The 15,555-nt window shown below is 36.6% G+C and overlaps 1 protein-coding gene across 1 annotated transcript in view; it reads left to right on the top strand.

Annotated features, from left to right (window-relative positions):
• dmd.1.L (dystrophin, gene 1 L homeolog) overlaps nt 1-15,555 on the top strand; it is a 1,148,817-nt gene that overhangs the window by 341,730 nt on the left and 791,532 nt on the right. The window contains exons 8-9 of the mRNA XM_018244936.2: nt 9,885-10,063; nt 13,641-13,775. Coding sequence (XP_018100425.1) covers nt 9,885-10,063; nt 13,641-13,775 — 314 coding nt within the window. The remainder of the gene's footprint in view (nt 1-9,884; nt 10,064-13,640; nt 13,776-15,555) is intronic.

Raw genomic sequence — 15,555 nt, forward strand, 5'->3', positions numbered from 1 at the left:
TGCGAATAGTTCTTCCGTTACCAACTTTTATTACATTCCCCACACTGTCTTATATATATGGTAATGTATGTATTCTAGTCTCACAATATTCCTGAAACATTTTCTTCAGCACATTTATTTTGTCTCTTTCACCCTCCATGAATTCAAATGTATTACTCACTTTTATCACTTCTCTCACTTTTACTCACTTTTATGGCACATTTCTTTTTCCCAATGCCAATGGCTGAATCCATGTTCTCCATGCAAGATTTCCATGCAGATTCAGATTTGGAGGTGGTTGAAATTATGTCATTTTTTTACCTTGTGTACTTCTGACACCATGTAATGTGGCTGTGCCGGGTTACCAGACACAAGACTGAGCAGAACTTAGTTTTATTACAGAGCTTCTCTAACATGTGCTCTTCTATTTGGTCATGTCCAGATTGACCATATTACTTCCTATTACATCACCAGCTAGTCCAGTGCTGCTGCTACAGGTGCTGCCATAGTCTAATAATTACAGATTCCTTCCGTTAAATTTATGTTGCCATGAACACATTCAATAGTAGCCCCTGTTCTGAAATAAGATGCTTAATTTAATTTACAAGCAATCAATTGTAATTGAATACAATTCGAACTTAAGTCCAGATAAATAACTTTTATAACCACATTAAATAGCTACAGAGAGAAAAGGTTATAGGCTTGTTTATACTCCATATTTGATCAGGACAGAGCAGGGGATTAGCATTCACCATTTGATAAATTCACTTCTAAAAATCCCATAGGAATAAATAAATAAAAAAGGGGTGAATTTTTTTGAGATGAGCTCTAGTCTCCCATTTTGATAAATCTGCCAATGGAGGCACTATCAAAAGTCCAATTTTAGTGGTTTTAAAGGTTTTTGAAACCATGACTAATCTCACTTTCTCTAAAACCACAAATGTCATGAAATGTATTAAAAGATCTGAAATGAAAAAGCACAAAAGTTGAAGAAAAAAAAAGTTGTGGTTTAATAAATCAACCCATCATTGTCAACCCATGCAAATTGCAAAGAAACTGGAAATTCATTGAATGTACTAGGTGTTGTTAGGGTATTTAAAATGTTGCACTGAATTTCATACAGACAGTTTGTTTTTATCTTCTATGCTATTTGTTGGCATAGCTGTCATCAATCAATAAACACCGATAATAATATAGTTCATTGAATAAATGACCATGAAAAGCCATAAAAAAAGTATGACTCTTAACTGTAATCCCTATTACATGATCCACTAGTATTTTGTTTAGTATTCTTTTAGTCTTATCAGGCAGTGTGGTTTAATTCTTAAGAACAACTATCATGCATGAGCATGAAGTGATTGGTTTGAAAAAAAATCATCCATAAAATATTTGTAGAAAAATAAGTACATTTTTTAATTTATTCAGGTGGCAAGAAAAAGTGAGGACAATATGTAGAGACGGTAGGCTTTGTTATGAAAACAGAAATAGTCTGTTGCACAGCATTGCATATATAGGTAATGTTATATAACAATATACACATACTGTACATATATACAATGGGTGAATGGGGGAGAAAATGTTGCCTGTCTTTTTGAAAAAGGGATAGAAGTAAACTGTAAATACAAATATCATGCTATATACAGCAAGCAATGTGAATTTTTAAATCTAAATATAGTAACATTGGAGGACATTCTATATTTAACATACTGTACTTTTGAGTACTCTATAATTCTGCACATTTAGTTAATAAATCTATATGGTAGGCAAAAGTAATTCTTAACTCAAAGTCGAGGACAAATAATTTAACCTTGAAACAAATACCGCTTGCATTTATTTTTTGCACTAAGCATTATTTAAGCACAATTTAATGCTTATTATGACTAATGATCAACCTTGAAAATGAATCCCTTGAAACAATAAATAGAACAGAATCAGCAAAGCTTTTCTCCACAGAACAAGTGGCAGACTGATACAGATTTGCTATTTGCTTTGAGTGCTTAGTATAGTTAGAAGCTGTTTATCCAAGTGTATCTACCATGTATAGCATACACTTTTTGTTTTTAATCTAAATGATATAATGCGGTGGATGAATGTAATTGTGTGGCTTTAAAATCCATGTGGCACACACAATAAATTGGAAAAACCCAACCCATTCTCCTAGTAATTTCAATAAACATGATAGCAGCAAATTCCATTTAGTATATGCTTGTGATTAGTTTGCCTTGAGGTGTCCCACACAGCTGCTTAATAATGTTCTTCATTACCTGAAGCAGAACTTATATTTGAAAACTGCTGCTTGAAAACAATTAATTTGAAATTGAATTAAGCCATTATAAAGAGGCTTAAATTAGAATTAAAGAATGTGAGACATCACATTGATGCAAATATCTGTTATGTTTACACCTAAAGCTCCAAAATGCTTTGACTGGTCCTTTTTACTTACTGAGCTAACCTCTGCTATTACAATAACACATATTTACCTTTACATGTTTTCAGCCATAACTAATTATTTAAATTAGTGTTTTAAATATATAGCACTCTTATTTTAAGAACACATGGATTTATATAGATTTAGGTTTCTTGTGATTAATTTAGCGGTTAAAGCAAATGTTTTAAATCTGCAGCTGTTGCTCAACTAATTAATCTAAAATGCCTTTGCTTAACGCAAAATACATTTTATTCCCCCTACAGCAGAATCTTTCGCAGTAAATTAGGTCAACAAAGGTTATAATATTGTCTTACAAGTATATATAGGCACTCACTTATAATTGGGTCACTGGGCTTAGGTGCAGTCAGGGTCGGATTTATATAGCAGGCACCCCTAGGCCCGCTGCCGTTCTCCACCCCTGTCCCCTCCCCAGTCCCCATCATTTGTGCACATCGGGAAGGTAGCACTGGGAATTGGCAGATGGGAAATTTAAATCTAATCTAATGATCATCCTCAGAGCTTTCAAATCAATGTGGGTGTGGTTGGCCTTCATGCCGCTCCCTAAAATCCTGCCGCCCTAGGCCCGGGCCTCAGTGGCCTTTCCACAAATCCTGGCCTGGGTGCAATCCACATATCAATAAGTATGGTATTTAAAGGGGACCAAACAAATTACCATCTACAACTTTTCAGCTCAAAGGCAATTCCAGGATAAGAAAATGCAAAAAAAACTTGTACAGGTATAGGATCCCTTATACGGAAACCCGATATCCAGAAAGCTCCGAATTATGGAATGGCTGTCTCCCATAGACTCCATTTTATCCAAATAATCCAAATTTTTAAAAATGATTTCCTTTTTCTCTGTAATAATAAAACAGTAGCTTGTACTTGATCCAAACTGAGATATAATTAATCCTTATTGGAAGCAAAACCAGCCTATTGGGTTTATTTAATGTTTAAATGAATTTATAGTAGATTAAGGCATGAAGACCCAAATTAAGGAAAGATCCATTATCCGGAAAACCCCAGGTCCCAAGCATTCTGGATAACAGGCCCCATACCTGTACTTGAATTCTATGGCATACAGCCAAAACCTGCTTCAGCAAACAAAATCCAAAATGGTGCCTCATCTCCTAGTTTTTCTTATACCTGAAAGTTGACAAAGCTTTTCTTCATAACAAAAGCCCATTCAGTAAATATAATAGAAATTGCCAATGGCGTAACGATTTCATACTGGGCCCATAGCAAGTTAATTTGAGTGCTCCCAGTTAGGGATGAGCAAAATATTTTGCTGTGAAAGAACAGTCATATGTCTAATGTATGTAAAAAATGTTGTGCAAACCCCCCATTGACTTCAGATACTCCCCTTACTTTTCCCAACATATCCAGAGGTTGACCTTTTTTACCAATATATGTTGAAATTGCTCATTAATTATGACCTTATGGAGCCCCTGTAGCTCCTGGGCCCCCTACAGCTGTAGGGTCTGCTTCCTTTGTAGTTACTCTCCTGGTAATTGCTTTATCAGGCCAAAACCCAATGGGTATGGAAACTCAACTTGGGTTTCCTTGATTGCATGAGCCGCAAAGCTTGATTAATCATAAATAGAGCTCTACATATTTAACCACCCTGAATTGCCCACTCGTTATACACGCCCCAAGTAAATAAAAACTGTGAAATGGAAAAACCTTTCTGTGTTCTTGTATTATGTGGATTGAGGCTAAAAAAAGAATGAAAGCTCAAAAAGGCTGAAATCACCCATTTTCTTGCACTTTGTCTAATGCATGGGACATTTTCCAAATAGTCATAGGCCTATTCAATCTTATGCTTATGACCCATATTATATATGGGCTTCTATACCAGCTCAGTGCCACCACAGCCCATGATAGATATCTGCCGACCCTCTAAGCTGGTACAACAAGTTCAGTGTTTTGAGAAGAGCATTTTCAGACAATGTTTTTTAGGCTTTCATTCTCCTTGAACTACAGCAGCATTCTCTAATCTTGTTCTTGCCATTGGCTGATGCAAATTTACTGATTTCCCAGCAGTATTCCTTCCAAATGTTTCTTATTATTGCATGCAAAACTTTTGACAACAAATCATTTTATTGGATAAAAAAGCTTAGCTGGAGGGTTTATGTTTTAGGTGAATGTAATTTTTTTTCCAATTTAATGTTAATACTTCACAGTGTTCATGCAATCTTTGAGCTCTGATAAAACTTACAGCTGTTAGTTGAAAATACAGGCAGAGCCTGGTTATATGTCTTAAAGCCTTAACATTCAGATTATGACATAACAATTCTCCCATTTCAGTGCTGAGGTAGCAGATCTCTTGTCTGGTTGAACTTTTACACTGGGGCTGAAAACTTTTTAATACTCATTTTAAATTACGTAACACGTATTATCATGCACCAGTTTATTTATTTTGAAACCTACCTTTTAACAAGGCACAGCGGGTTTTAAGCATTGTTCCTTTTTCTATTTTACACTACTAATTTAATTTGCTCAGTTTGGAGAGCTGCTCTTAAAAGCAACATTTCCAATTTACTGCTTTGCTCATAATGGGCTATTCTGCATGGGTCATATAGACACTTTCCAAAATCAAATCAGCCAGCTCACATAATACATTGCACCAGCTGCTTATTTGTCCTCAGCATGTCCATTTTGTGCTTTTCACCAAGAGCCATTTTCACAAGCCTTAATTGAGCCTACCTTAAATGATAACCTTTGCTACAGCCAGAATTATCCCCATAAGATATGTGAGCATAATTTAGTGTTATAATTGAATATAATTGTGTTATCTCAAACATAGAATATCAATTGCCTGTGCAGTCAGCATGAGGAACCACATTTGTTTTATCTGTATTAACTTTATGCTTTCAACTCAATCTACACAAAAAAGTGTGAACGAATTAATTTGCATCAACAAGTTTTTACCCACTATTTGTATTTACAAATCAACAATATTCATAGACTTTGATATATAGACCACTTTTGCATTCATAAGGTCATTTAGAAAGACATAGGGCAAAAGTGCTAGAGTATTCTGGGGCATTACATTATACTCATTACTTCTCCTTTAACAATCATTTAAAGGAGACATATTGCATAAGTGAAGAAATAATGAATAATATATTGTGCTGGTTTTACTTGTAGGTTAAAAATTGTCATGATCTCTAAAGGATCTGTTATGGTCCCTGTCCATCTTTCAAATATATTGGAATTTACCCCCTACTGGAAAACACTATATTGCAACCAGGGCTGCCATCAGAAATCACGGGGCCCCACAAAGCAAAATTTTCTGGGCCCCCCTCGCCACCCCTCCCTTACCCATCAGTATGAAGGACACACAAGACACCAACGTCAAAACATTAAGCGCCCCCTACTTAGTTAAAAAAAAAAGAACTTTGGTGCCCAGGGCCACCCTACAATTTTTAGTGGTCAGGACCCCCTACAAATTAAAGAAATAAAAAATAACATTGGTGGTCAGGGCCCCTATAAGTTATTAAAAAAAACATTTGGCGAGGGCCCCTATAAGTTATTAAAAAAACATTTGGCCAGGGCCCCTACAAGTTATTAAAAAACACATTTGGTCAGGGCCCTTACAAGTTATTAAAAAAAACATTTAGTCAGGGCCCCTACAATTATTAAAAAAAACACATTTAGTCAGGGCCCCTACAAGTTATTAAAAAAACACATTTGGCCAGGGCTTCTACAAGTTATTTAAAAAAAAAACACATTTGGTCTGGGCCCCTACAAGTTATTTTAAAAAAACACATTTGGCCAGGGCCCCTACAAGTTATTTAAAAAAAACACACACACATTTGGCCAGGGCCCCTACAAGTTAAAAGAAAAAAGAAAACTGCACTTACCTTAGCCAGGGAGCTCAGGTGCCGGTTTCTTCAGTTTCCTGTGCTCTGATTCGCCAGTCAAATGTAAATCCCAGATAAGCCGCATGGCGATTGGATAAAGTAAAGGGGAGGTTCAAACTTCACCCATCCAATCCCCATGTGGCTTTACCGGGACTTCATGGCGAATCAGAGCACAAGAGGAAGATAGATGTAATCGGAGCTCCAGTCCCCTCTCCCTTCCAAAGTTTGCAGCTCACTGATGGCAGGGGCCTGGCTCTGCAAGTAAGTGCAGCACGGCCGGGACCCCCTTAACTCCCCAAACCATCCAGGCCCGGGACAGCAGTACCCCCTGTCCCCCCCCTGATGGCGGCCCTGATTGCAACTATAACTCTCAACAGCCTCTTTAGTGTAGCAGCACAGATCCAAGTAGAACCAGCTTGGAGGTGGGGAGGGGGGTTGAGAGCACAAGGAATCACAGCCCTGTGTATGCAGTGCCTCAGTGTGGTTAGAGTAACAGCATTGGAAGTATAATAAGGCAGAACAATTATTCAGACGGGCCGGATCATACATGGGAAGTCAGAAATACTGTACACAATACCAGGGATTTAGCTGAGAGCAGCAAACAGGACAGAGCAGGATCATAAAGAAGGAACAGCAAACAGTACCAAAGAAAATAGAGACAGACAGGCCAAATTTCTTAACAAAAACTGAATTACTACTTCAAACTAAATTCCAGGAGAACCTTCCTCTAGCCTACAGAACCTATTTGCTCAGGCAATGGGTTGCCGGGGCACGATCTATAAAAAGCCTCTTTCTGCAGCTGATTGGAGGAAGCCAGCAGGTAGTTAAACTCCTATACTTGCTGAAACTGAATCCTGAAACAAATACAAGCCTCAACCTCCCACACAACTATAAAAGTATATTTCATATATATATTTCTAACTTCACAGGTCATTTTAAACTCTCTTTTACCTAATCCATATGGGATGGAACAGATGCTAGCATATAAATGAAGTGGGAGTCTCCTAGATCTTTTTGTGCTTGAAAGGCAATTCCTCATGCTTAGTCGCCTGAAACCGTCAAAGCTTTCTTTTGTATTCATTAAAATATAAAAGAGAAAAAAATCCCAAAGTCTTACACTGTTAATAAAAATGTAAACCTGCTGTAAAGACCTTCTTTTATGCTCCTCAGCACTACTAAAGGGAAAGCAGTTCATTGCTTGCTCATACAAAAGTACTGACCTGACAGGGAACCTGTACATTTTTCTATTTAATAGGACTATTCTGAATAATATGAAGATAAATGTATTCAACATGTAAATGCAAAAATCCATTCTATGGCATTTCAAGATACTAGATAGAGATGTGAGGTCTCTATCAGTCTCAGAGTAAGGGGAGGCACTCACCCGGAAAAATGAATTTGATATTTGCATTATAGCACATATAGAGTACTAGTTTATATTTTGAAAATCAATTTAGGGTGAAGACACACAGAGCTACTAGTAGCAGCTACTTGACATGGCTACAAAATAGACAGCAGTGATAACTGGTTTTCCTAAGACACTACGGGGCACATTTACTTAGCTCGAGTGAAGGAATAGAAGAAAAAATACTTAGAATTTCGAATGTTTTTTTTGGATACTTCGACCATCGAATTGGCTACTTCGACCTGCGACTACAACTTCGACTTCGAATCGAACGATTCGAACTAAAAAACGTTCGACTATTCGACCATTCGATAGTCGAAGTACTGTCTCTTTAAAAAAAACTTCGACCAACTACTTGGTCGTTTGATCGCACTATTTTTCCTTCGATCGTTCGATCGCAGGAAATGCGGTAAATCCTTCGACTTCGATATTCGAAGTCGAAGGATTTTACTTCGATGGTCGAATATCGAGGGGTAAATGTGCCCCTACATGTGTTTTAGCAGAGGCAATTCACAGTATTGTCTATGGCAGGGTATTTTGTAGCCACAAATATATGTAAAACTATATACACATACCAATACTAAACTAACTGTAGATGTTTGTCCAAGCAGCCATCTAAGCCACTCTTAAAGGTAAACAGAATCTCAAAAAACAGTTAGAGGATTACTAGCGACCAAGTTTGCTCTAACCAAACTAAATTGATTAGTAATAAAATTATTTGTATCCAAGGTATAGTAAAAGAAACCCCATTAATCTATGTATACTTAAAAATAGACTTACCGAAGTACCGATGTTCTTTACTCATGTGATTTTTAAGGCGACTAGTGCCAACTATCTGCTAAAATCAATCTTATATAGGATTAATACTTCAATTAAAGAGACCAAATGAAAAGTGGCTCTGGCAATAGTGATTTTCACAAGAAGATATTACTACAATGTGGGTTACAACAAACTTTAATAAAGTGACTTGTACAATAAATTAACATTTAGCTAAACACTAGTGATGGGCGAATTGGTGGAGTTTCGATTCGCCAAAAAATTTGCAAATTTCCTGCGAAATTCGCGAAACTGTTAAAAATTCGGGAAACAACGCCACCGTCTAATTTTTGCCACTGGCGTCCGTTTTTGACGCCAGCGTCATTTTTTTGATGCCGGCGTCAAAAATTTGCATCAAATTTGCTGGGAAAATGTGCCGCGTCCAAAAAATGGACGCCAGTGTCCATTTTCATAACGACAGCGAATTTTCTCACTGGTTTCGTGAATTTATTCGCCGGCTGGAATTCGCTGAGAATTCTCGCCTGACGAATAAATTCGACCATCACTACTAAACACAGCATTCCACCTTACTGATATTTTCAACAATGCCATTAAAACTAATTCAACTTCAAATTACTTTTGATCTTATTTACCTTCCCTATTACTCTCTGTTTAACCTATAAAACTACAAACCCAAGGTACCTTGGAATAGAAAATATATATATATGTGTGTTGTCTAGTTGTCTTTCATCATGTCGGGTCATCTTTATACACTGTATATGCAGAATTTCTTTTAGCCTTCCTGGCCTATATTTTGACAAAAGCAGGGGTGTACATGTCAATCAATTACAAGCATTGTAAACCCTGCATATTCACTTTCCAGCTTACCAGTAACCCTGTATCGTAAATTGTAAAGAGTTTAGAGCTATGAATGCTATGAACTATGGATAGATATGGAACCCAGTGTTCTGAACTCCAAGTCTATACATGCAATTTGCATTAGTTAAATATTGAATGTTTATGTGATTATTTGTAGAACTAATTTATTTATACAAATACACATGCATTCACACACAGATATATGAGTTTTCTCGGTCAAAAATAGAAATGTGAGCACATAGGAACTTATGAACAGCCTAACACACTGAGAATACTTGGGACTTATAAATCCTGATTTATGCCTCTGCATTGTACAATAAAGAACTTAATGGATAGAAATGTGCTTAAATTAGAGCCTATTATCATTTTTAGACTAGGACTTTGTTCACAGGCACACTACTTCTAGAGAAAAGTTTACAGATGATTACAGAGTTCTAATTAGTCCCCTGAGGAACTGGCATAGGCAAACTTCTGCTCATTAGCCTGTCTGCATATTTGGAGCTGATTTGCAAATACTTTCAACTTTCATGATATCCAGTCAATGACTTGAATAATTATGTTATATTTCCAGATATTGCCACAGCTCATCCTGACAAGAAATCCATTTTAATGTACGTCACATCACTCTTCCAAGCTTTGCCACAACAAGTTTCCATTGAATCCCTTAAAGAATTGGACACGCTGCCTCGCCGTGTGATAACTCCAGAAGCGCAAGTCAAACCATATGATCAACAGCATTTCTCTCAACATGTATGTTTTGATTTTCTTTACATGCAGAATGTGTTAGGAATCTTGCTCCAACATGACATTGTTCTTTCTTCCCAGCTACAACATGCATTTGGTACCTCACACCATAGAAGAGTTGAGTACTGATAACAACAATCTTTGTTATATATGTACTGTACCTAGTCAGACCCATCATTATAAGTAAAGTTTGGAAAAAGGAAAATTTCAGAAGATGGAAATATTCCAAGAGATTACTAGCTCTTGTTTTTACTATCTAGGGATACCACAGATAGAACAGGATACAAAGGGCTGTGGTCTCTTTAATTACCTTCCCTATTACTTGCTATTTAAAATCCTATAAAACCACAAACCCAAGGTACCTTGGAATAGAAAATTGAAAAAGTGAATATGTACACAGGTTTGGAGAGTTATACCCACACAGTATGCGTATATGTGTATGTGAGTTGCCTAAGTTTCACAATGTTGGGTCATCTTTGTAAATGCAGAATTTGTTCTAGCCTTACTGGCTTGTCTTTTTACAAAGGCAGGGGTGTACATGCCAATAAATTACCATCATTGGAAATTGAGGTACCAACCACACACCTTAGAAGAGTACTAAAAACAGCAATATGATATATCTCATTTATTCCTCTTCACATATTGTATATCTGTTTGAAGGAATATCTATGTGCATCTGTGTGTAGCCTTGGATATTACAAATTCTGCCTTGTTAAATGATTTTATGATGATCTGGTTGATCATTAACGGTAAGGAGTAAAAACAAGTAGGAATTAAAGATTATGATGGAATGTAAAATGATAGAATTGAAAACAAATAGTAAATGTGGACTATTGTATTTCATTTCTTTGAGAGAAAAAGCAGCATTTTCTGTTTTAATTTAGCTTAATGTAGTGCTGCATCTTTCAATTAAAGATGGTAAAAAAATAAGGATATTAAAGTTACCCATATATTTGAAGAACTGCTCCGTTTGGCAAGGTTTTACTTGATTTGGCCTCCTAGGTGTGAGGCAATCACATTATACTGTGGGCCTACAGAAGCTATTGGTTGATGACCACATGAATGGATTGATACAGTACATCCTCACTTAATGGGATTTTCAAACTTGCCTAATAGATATCAGACAGTTATCATTCAGGAAGGTCCTTATGAGGGCCCCATACATAGTCCAATATGCTGCACACTTAGGGGGTTATTTATCAAGGTCTAAATTTATTTGAGTATTCCTAAGTTAGAAATCCGAGCAACTCTGATTGCCCGAATGGGCCTTATTTATGAAGAAAAAAAAAGCCTGACAAAATAGGGTCGGGCAAACTTCGGAGCTTTCCCCAAAAACTCTGAATTGTTTGTGATTTCTGTGCAAAAAACTCCTAAATCTACGGAAAAAAACTGAGTTTTAGGAGTTTTTTGCGCAGAAACCACAAACTCATCAGATATCGGTACGGACATCAGCGCAGACACTGGGACCTTCTCCATTGACTTATACAGGACCTCGAGAGCTTTTAGATACCGGGGTTTTGGATTGTGAGTTTTTAGACCACCATAAAACTCGAAAAATTCATAGTAGTTTTCTGCTTTTCCTCTGAAAACCACAAATAATTAGAGGTTTGGATATTCAGACCTGGATATATAACCCCCTTAATCTGAAGGGGCCAATCTGAAGCTTTTTTGCCCTTTTTTGTCTTAAGTTAAAGGATTTGGGTTGAGGGTGAAGGAGTAAGTGAAAGTGTGCATGCAAACAGTATATATAACACATGACAAAACCTTGAAGTATACACAAAGCAAGTACTGCTTTGTATAAAATGCTGCAGTGGTTGAAACTGTAGGAGGACAGCCAGGAGAGAGCAGCTTGAGTGAATGTAAAGTTGTGAGATGGAGCATCAAAAGTTGCAGAAAGATCTAAGAGCAGCTGTGTACAGTCAGTTGGCAAGTGGTGTAAAAGAGTTTTCTGTATCTCTGGAAGCCGGCATGTATTGGAGTCAAGCAGACAATGTTCTTCTATTTTCAGAAGGCGTTATGCTTTACACAAATCAGAATAACATTTAGTACATGAAGAATCTGCATCCTCAATAAAAATATGATGAAGGCTCTGCTGTTTATGTATAATTCTTCTAAAAATATCTGCAGCCCCTTAGAAAGGAATTTTTGTTAAAAGAAAAATTTGAGCTTGGACTCATGAAAATAAACTATATACAGTAAATATAATCAGTTTGTACTGTTTCTGAAACAATCAGGTTACTCCTCCCTATCCCACCATCAACAATGTGTCCAAATAACCCACTCCAACCAAGATCCTGTCTAAATGCAGAGAGTTGAAATTGGTCATTGTGAAGGAGTTAGTGCTAATAAATCTTTTAACAAAGGAAACACTCCCTTAAATTTATTAAACCTGTCCATAAAAAATCTGACTCTGACTCCAGCAAGAAGAGAGAATGAAGAGAGACAGATTGCTATGGGGGATAGTGCAGATTATCTAAAACCGTACAGAATGGCAGAATTGATTGCTTTTATAAAGTTTCCATGAGATGATGCTTACATGACATTTGCATTATAGTTCCCCTTAAACCACACTCCAAGAAAAAAACAGCAATTAAGGCTACTAGAATACTTTTAGGGTGTTGTCATTAATACCCTTTTTTTTAATTAAAATTCACCGTGGAAGGCAAGGAGTCGCTGTGAGTTACATCTTTTATGAGCTCCAGCAGATACAATATTCACAACAGCAGATAAAATAGAAATGTAGAGATAACTTAAGATTTATTTTTGCCCTCAGCCAGGCCCAGATTTGTGAAAAGGCCACCAAGGCCCTGCCTAGGGCAGCAGAATTTTTGGAGGGGGCATGCTGCCCAACCAGACCCACATTGGTTCAGAAACACTGTGAATGTGCAAGAGTTACAACAGTTTTTAAAATTTCCTGTGCACCAATCCCCATTGCTCCAGTCCAGACTGCAACTAAAGGGGGGGGGGGGACAAATGGCAGCAGGCCTAGGGCTCCCGGTATGTTAATCCATGTCCCTTAGTGCTTATTCAAAAATAACTTGCTTCCTTGCTACACTCTGCACAGGTTAAATATTCAGCAGAGGTGCAGAAGTCTGTATTGTGGGTGCAAAGCAGCTCTGTGCCATAGTGCATGGGGTAAGGACACTTTAAGCAAGACTTTACTGACTGTGGTACACAAAAAAGCTCTCATACTACACCATAAACAGAGGCAGTTGCTTTTATCATCTGTACCTTTCAGCTGTTCATGAAGCTATTTGTCATAATAAAAAAGTTCTTCGTCAAAATTACTGTCAATAATATTACCATAAAATGTATTAAACTCTGCAAATCTTCTTTTTGTAGCTCTCTTATTACAGAGTTGTTTCTATACTTCTGCGCGAATAGCCATGTTATTATATTTTGATGGCACAAAGCATTTCTCTGTCACATTTCTTTCTGTTTTGTTAGTATTAACATTTCTTTTCTTTCTAATATTAAGGAAAAATATCTTCTAGTGTAGAATTACACTTGTATTCTCTCTTTTTCTCCATACACTTCTTGGTCTTATTCTATGCTTTTTATCTTATTCACCTCTTCTTCTCAGATAACTGTCAGTGTAGCAGAGGGACGTGTACACACCCCTTCACCTCCTCCTAAGCCACGTTTCAAAAGTTATGCCTATACACAAGCTGCTTATGTTATGTACCCTGACCAAAAAAGCAGGCCATTTCCCCAAAAGGTTAGTCAAAATACAGTATTTGAATGTATTTGTGTGTGTTGTTCTTGACTCCATTCTTAAATGCAGAGACCTTTGTCATTGACAGTTTGTACCAACGCTGCACTTGTTAAATGATCCCTATTGTGCTCTCTAGGTTGAGGCATTTTTTTTATTATTCACGGTGGTGTTGACTGAAAAGCTAAGGAAAATATATCAGCTCAGTACTAGTACTAGATTAAAGATGAAGGAAAAAGAATATCACTAGGGGTGACAGAAGTGTTAGACTAAAGGGGTTATTTACTAAAAAAAAAAATTTTGATTTTTTTTTTTTATAAAATCTGACTTTTTAAAAAATCACAAATTTTTCGCAATTTATTAACCCCCGAGGGCTAAAAATCCCAAATATAAAAACACAGCATCTCAAACCTGTCGAGGTTGCATAAAAGTCAATGGGAACAGTCCCATTGATTTTTGGTTGTGTCGGGAGTTTCGAGCAATTTCACAATGTTTTTGGAGCTTTCGGTGAAAACTCCAAAAAATTTGTCGATTTCGGGGAAAATTCACAAAAGAATTTTGAAAATCTGAGCTTTTCCTGCAAAGCAAATTTTGGGGAAAATGTAATAATAAATAAGCGTTAAAAACCCGAAGGGGTTAGATCAGAGTTTGTAGCAGTCGATATTGAGATCAATTCGGACCTTGATAAATAACCCCCTAAGTGATTTTAGTCATTTAAATTATACCTCAGTCCGGCACTTTGAAGAGTGATGAGTTGCAGTTCACAGTTTATAGGTGGTACAGTGGTCAGCTGTGGAAAAGTCTTAAGCTAATGGCCAAGTACTGTACGTATGTGGCTATGGTGAAAGAAAATATAATTGTTTTCCCCATTGTGATGGTATCTGTTAAATTTGTCGTTGTTTATGAATACAGAGAAAAACCCTAATCTTTCTGCAAATCTTTTAAGTTTTATTCAGAGAGGGATATTTTTAGATGTTGATACACAATCCATTGGCCATGAGTAGTGATGGGTGAATTTATTTGGCAGGCATGGATTTGCACTTCACTACCCGTAAATGTATTTGCGAAACTTTACGAAACTTCGCGCAACAAAAAATTTTAGTCACGTGTCAGAATTGTTGCGTGCATAAACATTGTTGCCAGTTAAAATAATTCGGATGCACATTGACTTTAATGCATTTGGACAAAAGAGTCACGCATATAAAAATTGTTGCTTGCATCAAAATTGACTTGATTCAAAATAATTATGATCCCCATTGACTTTAATGTATTTGGACAAAAGAGTCGTGTGTATAAAAATTGACACTCACGTCAAAATTGTTGTGCGTCAAAATAATTTTGATGCCCATTGACTTCAATGCATTTCACAAATGTTTCACCGTTTCACAAATTTTTCACCGAAACGAGACAGATTCACCCACCAATAGCCATAAGTGGTTACTGGATTGTTTAATAAGTTACATCAGAAGTTTTAGTAGAATTGAAAAGTTGTAATACATTTTGGAGTGCTACCCCAGAAAGTTTTTTTTTCCAGATACTTGATTCTTTTAAAGTTTCAAAGTGCACCAAAATGTTCTCAATCATTCTAGCTGTCTGTTTGTGTATACAATGACAGGCAATCCACATAATAATAAGGTGCATACAAAATAATACAAGAGCATTAGTTTATTTACCTTGAATCTTTGATTTCTTGTGTTGTTACTTGAATAAAGTAACGTCAAACTATATATAGTGACAATCTAAGCGGATGATGGCATTATGCTCTAGAAAAAGCTATTATTAGTGT

Source organism: Xenopus laevis, chromosome 2L (assembly GCF_017654675.1).
Source record: "Xenopus laevis strain J_2021 chromosome 2L, Xenopus_laevis_v10.1, whole genome shotgun sequence".
Lineage (NCBI taxonomy): Eukaryota > Metazoa > Chordata > Amphibia > Anura > Pipidae > Xenopus > Xenopus laevis.